Source organism: Rhinichthys klamathensis, unplaced genomic scaffold (genome assembly GCF_029890125.1).
Source record: "Rhinichthys klamathensis goyatoka isolate OS25496 unplaced genomic scaffold, OSU_Roscu_1.1 h1tg000722l_1, whole genome shotgun sequence".
Lineage (NCBI taxonomy): Eukaryota > Metazoa > Chordata > Actinopteri > Cypriniformes > Leuciscidae > Rhinichthys > Rhinichthys klamathensis.
In genome coordinates, this window is record NW_026607137.1 from 725,205 (window position 1) to 735,812 (window position 10,608).

Consider the following 10,608-nt stretch of genomic DNA (forward strand, 5'->3'; position numbering starts at 1 on the left):
CGTTTTAAAAGTATGGCCCCTAGAATTCGTATTTTCACTAATCAGAACTAAATTATGACTAGTAGAGCTTTAAATGCTTAAACGGATTGCCATAATACTGTAGACAGAAATCCATTTGAGATAACCATATACCTTTCAGATACCTATCTTTAAATTAGATTTGACAAATTAAATTTAAACTTTTTTTTTTTTTGGGCTAGGGCCTAGGCAAATACAATTTAAGATACCTACAATTGTTCTTTTGACAGAATATATTTTCAGACATGTATAAACTTTACTAAATTTTTATATACACTGCCACTCAAAAATTTGGGATCAGTAAGATTTTTTTAAATGTTTTTAAGTCTCTTATGCTCACCAAGGCTGTATTTATTTGAAAAATATATATATAAATATAAATTAAATGGAGCTTTCTATTCATCAAAGAAACCAGAATTTTTGTTGTTGTCCACAACTGTTTTCAACATTGATAAATATTTTTTGAGCATCAAATTAGATTAGAATTTCTGAAGGATCATGTGACACTGAAGACTGAAGTAATGATGCTGAAAATTCAGCTTTGCACCACAGGAAATTTTCTGTACAGCAATGTATTTGTGAGCACTGCTTGCTGTTAGTTTTAATCTACCCTGTGCCCTTCAATGGGGTTTATTAACAAGACAAACTCTTTAGATACAATAATCTAAAATTTCATTAGCCCAGTTTCCTTTGTGTGTATATATATATATAGGCAGCACACACGTTTGCAAGCATGTACAAACACTTTTATCTAAACTGTTAGCTTGCTATGGAAGCGTTTCTGCCACTGAATAAAAAAATAAAGGTAATTGCGACTTTTCATCCCACATTTCCCCCCTCATATAATTGGACATCATTACCTGCAATTGTGAGGGAAAAGAGTCAGAATTGCAAGAAGTCACCAATATCTTTTTTTATTCCATAACAGAAGCTTCCATAGCATGCCATGCAATTTAACTAAAATATCAATTTGCTCAGCATATATTAACTTAATTTTCTGCTAGAATAAAGGGCATTCCATCAGCACAGGAAAACAAATACACAAAACAGTGATTTCCAAATCTTTTATTTAAAGAATACAAATCGACATCTACTTAGACTTCTGGCTCTGTGCCTGTGCCTTCAGTACTTTGACGACGATCTTCTGCTCCTCAATGAGGAAAGCTCGCTTGATCCTGAAAAGTGATGCAGATGGATGTGGGTCATGTGCTCATAGAATGCATTTAACTCAAGAGTTTAATTAGAGCATGCCTAAATTAACGGTTCACCAAAACACTGTCATCATTTACTCATGTTGTTTTCATATAATGTTTTCCAACAGAGGATTAGAATCCATTCAACTAATTTTTGCAGAGTACAGTACAGAGCCAATGAAATACAAACACAGATTTCATTGGTTCTGTACTGTACAACCAAATCTTAAATGACATGATTTGGCAATAACATGTGCATTTGCATCCTTTTTGAACCTTTAAAAATCTTCTGTCCCAATTTTAAATAACATGGAAAAGGGCAATCATTACAGTTCTTTTAGACATCTACTTTTGTGTTTTAGAACACTCAAACAAATCTGTATTGTCATGAGACAAAACATTATTAGATTAACTATATTTTTATAAGATGAGCTATCCCTTTATTAATCGCCCGTCCCAATCTACTTGTTTACAAATAACGCAATGATCTCAGTTTGTTACCTGTCTCGTACACACTTGGCACACATGGAACCACCGTAAGCTCGGCTGACGTGCTTCTTGGTTTTTGAGAGTCTCATGAGAACCTGGGGCCTCACAGCACGGATCTATTGAGGGAAAAACATTAGAACATGGTTTCAATCACGTATTCAGATGAGTCAAGTTTAACAGCACCTTTAACTGACCTATTTGGTAATCAAATCTGATGTAGTTATTAAGGTTGGTACAACAGCAGTAGTGTGATACTAATTTTTCCTAATACTTGTATCATTAATATGGTAGTACAACAAGTAATGTTGTATGTATGGTAGGCTTGCTGCGATAGTCAGTGATACCGGTGTTCAGCCGCAGCACCGGTTACATCACTTACCCACCGCAGCACCGCTCCCCACCATCATTTTGATTATTTATAGTAATTTAATTTAGTTTAGTTAGAGAACAGACACTACAATTAAAAACTGAATGTGTATGCTCAGCAGATCAGCAGGAGTCAGATTTCATTTATCACCAGAGTGAGGAGCTGACTGACAAGATGATGGCATAAGATTTGGATTCAAAGGGAAATGCAAAGGATTAGTTATGTTTTTCTAGTTGTGTTTTTCATTAAGAATAATAATGAACCCACAATTTTGCCACCCGAATTGGTGCCAATTCTAAATTGGCACAGGCATTCATAGCCCTGCGTATCCGGCACAGAGCAGAGCTAGCGTTTTCAGTTCATTCCTATAGAAGCTCAACTTCCAAAGGAATTAATTAAATGCTTGCTCTGCACCGTTATGAATGCTCTTGCGCATTTTACTTTCGCTTTTGAATTAGCGACATGCCGATTGACCGGTGGGAAAATGTCCTCACTGTCACATCCCTAATGTTTGGCAGTTACACTATTTTTGCTAAAACGCTCATTTAAACACTTAAAGGATTACGTAAAACAATTATTTTTGAATGGCACTCCCTTTGGAAATAAGGTGTGGAAAAATAATATGGTAATGTGTGTTTTCCAACACTTCAGTTCGTCTGATTCCAGTTTATTTTGCAAGCAATGAGAAGTTGCATGTTGTTCTTGCTGCAGTTTCAGGAGAAACGGACTTTTAAATTAGCAGCTCGGGCAAAAAGGGTAACAACTTAAATTAGCAGCTCAATCATCACTTTTCAACATCATATCTTTATATAAGAATCTATTACAGGATGCGTTTGGTTGAGTTCATGAACGATGCAGTAAAGCGCTTCATTGTACAGGTGATCATCTATCTTTAGCGTGCGCAGCTCAAACGTTGCACATTTATAACAATAATTGGGACTGTCATATACATGCCATTATAATGAGAACTATTGTATTAAAACATTGTGAATTCCCTGGGATTAGTTGCCATTTCAGCGTGTGGTTGTGGGAATAGCGTGTCCAGAACAGGGGTCAGGCTACACATACTGACCAGCAGTCAAGTACACTTGTGCATTCATGTCATTTTGTGCAGATGTAAGTCGTAATATTGAGTTTATGTAATATAAATATCCAATTAATCTAAAGTTTTGAGTTCACCCGCTAGAAAAGTTCTTTAGTTTCCCGGTGCTAGTTATTTTCAGCTTAAAGGGTTAGTTCACCCAAAAATGAAAATTCTGTCAGTAATTACTCACCCTCATGTTGTTCCAACCCCGTAAGACTTTCGTTCATCTTCGGAACACAAATTAAGATATTTTTGATGAAATCTGAGAGCTGGATCACTCCTCCATAGGCTTCTTAAGGGATCGAAACTGGCCGGCCCAAAAGTTATGAAAGACATCGTTAAAATAGTCCGAGTGACTACAGTGGCTCAATCTTAAGTTTATCAAGCGACGAGAATACTTTGTGCGCAAAAAACAAACAAAAAGAACAACTTTATTCAACTATTCTGTAAGGCCATGATATTTCACTAGTGAAACTACGCAAAGCTTCTAGGTTGCACGTCACACGTAGGCTCACTATTGGCCGACGCTGGTCATGTGTGTGATGCGTGACGTACAACCTAGAAGCTTTGCGTAGTTTCACTACGTGAAATATCACGGTCTTACAGAGTAGTTGAATAAAGTCGTTCTTTTTGTTTGTTTTTTTGCGCACAAAAAGTATTCTCGTCGCTTGATAAACTTAAGATTGAGCCACTTGGACTATTTTAACGATGTCTTTCATAACTTTTGGGCCGGCCAGTTTCGATCCCTTAAGAAGCCTATGGAGGAGTGATCCAGCTCTCAGATTTCATCAAAAATATCTTAATTTGTGTTCCGAAGATGAACGAAAGTCTTACGGGGTTGGAACAACATGAGGGTGAGTAATTACTGACAGAATTTTCATTTTTGGGTGAACTAACCCTTTAAGCAAACAGAAATGCAATACATTAAAAGCTATGATTGGGACTGTCATATTATAATTGTTTACACTATTGTAATAAAAAAAGTTGTAAATTCTTTGGGTTTAGTTGCATTCTTCAGCAACCGTTGAGCTCATTTACCTTCTAGCAAAGCGATTCAGTTTAACGTTCGTTCTCTTCAGCGCGCAGCTCACACAGCAATGATGCAATTTGAAACAGTAAGCCTAATATTAAAGATGTTTACTATTACTGTAATATAAAAAAAACATTGATGCTTTTTTGTTCTCGTATTATTTTCATCAACAATATGGTTTGATTAAAATAATTTCCTTACTGTCCGTGCAGAGGCTATTACATTTTATCCATGGCACATGCATTTTGTTTCTTTATATGCAGCCCAATGTTATTTAATGACTTGTTTGCATTATTTAGGTATTTTATTTTAATTTAATAAAGTTGGCCATAGGAGTGTAACATTAATTTTAAAATGGCACGAGCACAATAAAGCTGACTTTGAGTGAACTGCACTTCTGTGTATGTGTCATGCTTGGTCCCCAGATCTGGTGTTCTACTCTTCATTGATCTTTGATTTCATTCTGATATCCAATTTTATCCAAGTTAGTTTCTAGTACCATCATTGAGATTCAACAACATGGCAGCATTTGCAATCAGTCCTTACCAATTATGTCAATCCTTATGTTAAAAATCACATTATGTGTTTTAATACAAGATATGGGGACAAAATAAAATCGCCTGTATGAGTTCTTGTTTTTAAAGTCCCTGTAAAGGCAATTCTAAAAAAAAATTCTAAACCCATTATAAATGTTAGAAATGTATTGCTAAAACATATTACAAAGACTGTGAACTGTGAATTACTGAATTGTGGAGTTAAGACCGTTAAACAGTTTTTCACCATTGCTATTTTCCAGATTTTTTGGGCGGGGCTAAAACGGGGCTCGATGACGCACTGGAGCCCTTGAGCTCCTGGACACGCCCCTACTTGATGACGCACTGAGGCCACTGAGGCTGGCTCCTCCCCTAACAATAGAGCACATTCGCATAAGTTTGGCGCTCAATCGCGAGTTACTGTCAGTATTATTAGTTACTACAGCTTACAGTTTGCTTGCTAGCTATGCCTTCGACACAGAAATGCGTAGGCTACTACCTGGATGCGGTCATGTACAAAACAGATCGGTGTCTTTATTTAAATTTCCTAAAAACGATCACATCAAGAAGAGGTGGATTAATTTTGTGAAGAGCCAACCTTGATGCGAGAGCTGAGGATCACCGCCAACACCCGCCTCTGTAGTGATCATTTTACACGGGATAGTTTTATAAACTTTCGTCGGAGACAACTGGGATTCACTGATAATCCGCTGTGTGAATGGGGCCGAACCGACTATCTCCCGCCTCGGCCTTCATCTCCCCGTCCTGAAAGCAGTATCACCTAATATCAGCGTCGGCAGCTTTCCCTCGAGTGGGCGTGGTTTCAGCGCAGCCAGTGGACACGCCCCCAGCGTTTGAGAGCAGAGAATAATGCTCATTTTTTCAACATTTTGATAGCTTATTTTATGTACTTGGCGGCTTTTTTTATCATTCAAATTTGGCTGGGTGGCTAATAACACATTTTTCTGTGGTGTGACAAACTCAGAACACATACTTAATTTTGACTTTACAGGGACTTTAAAACATTTATGACATTATATAACTTAATGACATGAGCAAGAGTGCCGATTTTCCGAATATCAGCAGATTGCAAACATGATTGATTTCATACAACAGTTCAATAAACTGCAAGTTATTATTAAAGCTGCAGTCCGGCGTTCTCCCTCTTTTTCGCCATCTCTGTTCGAAATCTGCAATTGCAGTCATTCGCGGAATTATCAACTTTACGTGAGTTGTAGTTCAACACCCTCGACACGGCACAGCGTGGATGAACACAATGTTTGAGGAGACTGAGGCTGTCAGTCACCGCGCCCGTGTGGATACTGGCATTCAGAATCACAGATTATTCTTTTTGGAAGTATGACCAACATAAGAATTTTCACCGGAAAATGTCATCTGAACTAGTAAGAAACATCCACCTTTGTTCTGGTTCTGACATTGCAGTAAATCGCGCTGATTAAATCTAAAAATCGCTTATAAGTTATCATATCACGCAAAACCGTGCAAATTATACTTTGCTCTCAAATTGTTAATGTTAACAACATAAGCAAGCCTTGCGTGACTACATGTATTGTCCTTCCGATATGTATCCTTGTTTTCGCATGGGCCGGTTGCAGTCTCTTCTTTCTGTAGCCACTCCGAAGTCCGAACGAAGTCTTTTGCATTTTACAGCGGGTGAATCTGTTGTCACTGGTGATTGTCGTTTGAACCTTTCTGGATCCGCCATCAAATTGATAAGTTTAATTATATCAAGTGCTGTGAGAAAAGGCTATAAATCTCCACCTCCAACATCCTCACACGCATTATAGCCTACTAGCCGAGACTCCTTTATAGTGTTGTCAAAATACTCGGTACTTCGGTACCAAGTCGGTACTAAACAATTTTAAACGTCACGGTACCAAGTACCGGTGGTACCGAGTACCCTGTCAAACCCGGTTCTGGATGCGCATGCATGCACGAAGGGCGTGAAGTTCTCTTCATGAAAGCGCTGAGACATGGCGACCGGCGGCGCTGCTGATGTGGCGTCTGTGTATATTCAACTGCAAAAAGACTATTTAAATATTAACCCTGCATGTTCTGCTTGTCTCTGTGTGAATGAACGGCGCAGACGCGCGGTTTCATTTAACGTTACCTCACACACACACTGAAGCACGAGTGACGCTCGCACTGTTTCCAGTCTCTGCTGCCTCACGATATGATGACATGATTCATGATTCAATTCATCTCCAAGAGTCACTTCATGAGCATTTTACCGTTTCATTTGAGAAAAACTATCGCCATCATACACGCACAGAAACTCAAAGGTCTTCACGGCAACCCGTCAAAATAAAAGTTCGGTTTAACTTAAAGAAATTGACAGAAATAATTATATTAGGCTACTGTACAATAGATTTAACTACGTCTCCATTAATTAAAAATACTACTACTACTAATAATAATGTGTGCATAGAAGGTTGCTTATTTCTCGCTTGATTTTTTTTATAAGCAATATTTCTCAATATCATCAATATTTTCGTTTAATGAGCATGTAGCTTTCAATGCTTTCATACATTTACTGTCATAAATAATAAAGTCATTGAATTGAATATTTTTTTTCAAATAGTTAAATTGGAAAAATAGTTCAAACTGATTTTGCTGTGGTACCGAAATTGGTACCGAGAACCATAAAATTTTAATGGTATCGGTACCGACTACTGGAATTTTGGTACCGTGACATGCCTACTCTATGTGTACAGATTTGACGTAATGACGCAAAGACATGCTCGAACCTCACGCGGAAATCCACCATTACCACTGGAATTAAAAACATTATTTAGCTTACCGCTTTGAATCGAGCTAAGGCAAGCAGATAGTTTTGAACACTGGCTGGTTATGTATTTTCTCAAATATGTATTTTGGATAATTTTTAACCCAAAAAAAGCTACGGACTGCAGCTTTAAATAATATTATAGAAATAACATTGTCAATATTGGTGTTTTCGCCAATGAAAAAGTTCTAAAAGCAGAACTGTTAGACTTCTCCGCTTCTTAGTGGTGTTTCGTTCCTGAACTAATCCTAATTTTTTCCCCCAACGATTTGGGTGAGTTAATGAGCCATTCATAAAGACTTATAACAAAGTAATTTGTTTCATTGCTGAATGAATCAGCTGTTTTGTACAAATTGATTTCTCTACATTAGTTGACTATTCCAACAGATATTACACTACACATTCCTTTAACATTGTTATACCATGCTTAATACCTCAAGACCCCCCTCCCAAAAAATGTCTCTACAACAGAGCTGAAAATTCAACACGGCTCTTTTAGATTCCCCCAGAGATGTTCATCCAAAGGTCTCTATTCTCAAACATTATTTACATCACTGAACATGGCATGCACACAAAAAACTGTACACAGAACATCACTTACACCACGTAGTCTACCGGGGCAGATTCCACATGCTGACTTGGGTGCCTTGCCAGTCTTCTTGGTATACAGGTATACAATGCGATTACCTGGAGTACGGGACCTGAGTGACATGATGTAGTCATTACGTACAGCTTTTACACAAGACACTCTATTATATGGGAATATGTTTACACAAGACACTCTATTATGGGAACATCGGTGCCCGGTGAAGATTATTTGAATCAATGCAGGAATCACACTCACAGTCTAGTCTTGTTTGAAGCAGTGTTGTAGGAAAGCCTACGGCGGTAAGTCAGGCGCTGCACCATCTTGACCTGAAAAAAATTACAAGATGTCTGTCTTTATGTCTGTATAAAAGATGGCAAAGCCTGTGTGGAGTGTAGGCTTAATACCGGAATAAGCATAATTTAGAGTATAAACTTAAAATGTACAAACACCTGTCAAATATGCGTAAACGAAATCAAAGATTATAACCGTGTCACACTTTCACTACTGTTGTAAAGACCGTATCAAATGTAAAATCGTAGTCTGATGCGTTCGTGTTTATACGGAACGTGAATGATAACTTCACCGTGTAAACACAAGTAACAAAATTCCGTTATTGAGACTATTAATTGACTTAATATGGCAATGGTCTCTTCGATTAGACTGTGAACTACACATATAACTCTAAATATCACATATTTTATCTTCAGAAACAGCAGATGACGATGGATATTTGAATCATATTTTAAGCGCAAAGGCAATCCACCATACCTTCTATCGCTGCAGGCGGAAGAGGAAGAACAAGAGGCGGGGTGAAAGTTCAAAATCTGCCCGCAACGGAAATAATACGTTAGCAGAGAGCAAAATAAAAGCTATTTCTAAATATTATAATAAATATTCTATAAAATAGTATACATATTTTTGTAATCATTGTAATGCAAATTTACTAATAAAAAACGTAACTGACTGAAACCAGGCAATACAGTAAAGAAAAGACATCAAGACTTTAATAGCCTATCATTGTGAGCTTTACAAAGTACAGGCTAGTTTTATTATTAATAAAAAAATTTGATTTTTGATTTACAAAGAATTGTAAAAGTAATATACATGCTTGTAAATATATCTTGAATCTGATTGGCTGAGAGCCTTTAATATGCATCAAATAGACTTGGAACCGTTCTCATGCGCTGTGTAATTGTTTTAACAAAATATGTTATATTTCCTCACACAAATAGGCTACTTATACTTTTACAATGGCTATTATTGATTAATAAATAATATTTTATTTTCGTCCGTTAGTGATTGGCTGCAGGATACAGGAGAAAAAAAAACTCTTCCATTGCCTTTTCTTTATCAGGTCTAAAACAGCTAAGATATATGATGATTGATATTATTAAGTTTATAAAAAAAATTAGGCTAAATTAAGTAAAGGAATATAGTCGTTTTGATTATTTTTTTTGTCTATTTGTTTTGTTTTATTTTTCTATGTTGTATATTTGTTTTGCTTGTTTTTTTATGTTTTATTTTCATCCCGCATATCCACCATACCCTGATCCACACTCCAGTCCATTCGGTGGTGGTAATGAACCAAGAAGTTAGGTTGCCAAGCGCCAATAAACACCGAAGAAGAAGAAGAAGAAGAAGAAGAAGAAGAAGAAGACGACGACGACGACGTGGTTTGAATGGACAGTAACGTTACTCTAGTAATGTTGTGCGCGGTTTTTATGTATGTTATTGAGGTCGGAAGCCTTCTGAAATAAACATGACAGATACGCGCAGCGCAGAGAGCCTGTGGTCCGCTGCTGACGTCTGGATCAAGAAACCACATGTAGTAAACAAGAGACTGTGTGGCGTAACAGAGACAGAGTACAGGGACGTGGACACTGCGGAATTAAATCAGGTTTTATCTTGTCTTCTGGGGACCAATATTGAGATGACTGATATTTATGTGTTTCTTCACGCTGATGTTGTGGTTGAGGAGCATGAAACTGCAGGACGCTGGTGTGTTGGAGTAAGAACTATTATTCCCAAAGTGAATAAGACCGGAGACTGTCGGTACAAAGACGTTGTCATTAAAGGTGAGACACAGCCCGGAATTAACCTGTTGGATATTTTATCTTTCTTGTTGATTTTTTAAAAATGTCTCTCTTTTTTTTTAGATATGGTTGGAAATGCAGTGACATTTATCCCTTTTGAAGTGAATGGTGTGGGACAGGTTACTCTCAAGAGCAGTAATATTTATCAAATCCAACTGCAGTTGAAGCCAGATGAATGGTGAGTATACTTGGATGGAAATGAAAAAGAAAAGAAAATACATTGACTGGTATCACCACACTGATTAACCATTCAATGTTGTGTCTTTGAATGGAATATTAATTAAAGGCCTCAAAATGTGAAAACTGTTCAATGAGTAGGCTACGTTGAAGTTTTGACTTGTGTTTGGTAGGGATGAATCACGATTTTCGAATATTTAATTAGTTGATTTAATTACAGAATATCAAA

The 10,608-nt window shown here is 37.1% G+C and overlaps 2 protein-coding genes across 2 annotated transcripts; one reads left to right on the forward strand and one right to left on the reverse strand.

Moving 5' to 3' along the window:
* Positions 1–1,068: 1,068 nt before the first annotated feature.
* rpl34 (ribosomal protein L34) lies at positions 1,069–8,514 on the reverse strand. The gene is made up of 4 exons (XM_056242332.1): positions 8,365–8,514; positions 8,122–8,221; positions 1,713–1,816; positions 1,069–1,193 (listed from the first exon to the last, which is right to left on the reverse strand). Exons 1-4 carry the CDS (start codon positions 8,427–8,429, stop codon positions 1,109–1,111), a joined length of 354 nt encoding a protein of 117 aa, XP_056098307.1. The 5' UTR covers positions 8,430–8,514; the 3' UTR covers positions 1,069–1,108.
* Positions 8,515–9,855: 1,341 nt separating this feature from the next.
* Positions 9,856–10,400, forward strand: trmt44 (tRNA methyltransferase 44 homolog). The gene is made up of 2 exons (XM_056242325.1): positions 9,856–10,184; positions 10,266–10,400. Exons 1-2 carry the CDS (start codon positions 9,869–9,871, stop codon positions 10,382–10,384), a joined length of 435 nt encoding a protein of 144 aa, XP_056098300.1. The 5' UTR covers positions 9,856–9,868; the 3' UTR covers positions 10,385–10,400.
* Positions 10,401–10,608: the final 208 nt, after the last annotated feature.

Coding starts and splice junctions, on each gene's coding strand:
- trmt44 (XM_056242325.1), top strand. CDS start 9,869: ATGACAGATACGCGCAGCGCAGAGAGCCTGTGGTCCGCTGCTGACGTC. Junction 10,185..10,265: donor CAAAGACGTTGTCATTAAAG/GTGAGACACAGC, acceptor CTTTTTTTTTAG/ATATGGTTGGAAATGCAGTG.
- rpl34 (XM_056242332.1), bottom strand. CDS start 8,429: ATGGTGCAGCGCCTGACTTACCGCCGTAGGCTTTCCTACAACACTGCT. Junction 8,222..8,364: donor GCTTCAAACAAGACTAGACT/GTGAGTGTGATT, acceptor CATGTCACTCAG/GTCCCGTACTCCAGGTAATC. Junction 1,817..8,121: donor GCCCCGGTAGACTACGTGGT/GTAAGTGATGTT, acceptor TTCCCTCAATAG/ATCCGTGCTGTGAGGCCCCA.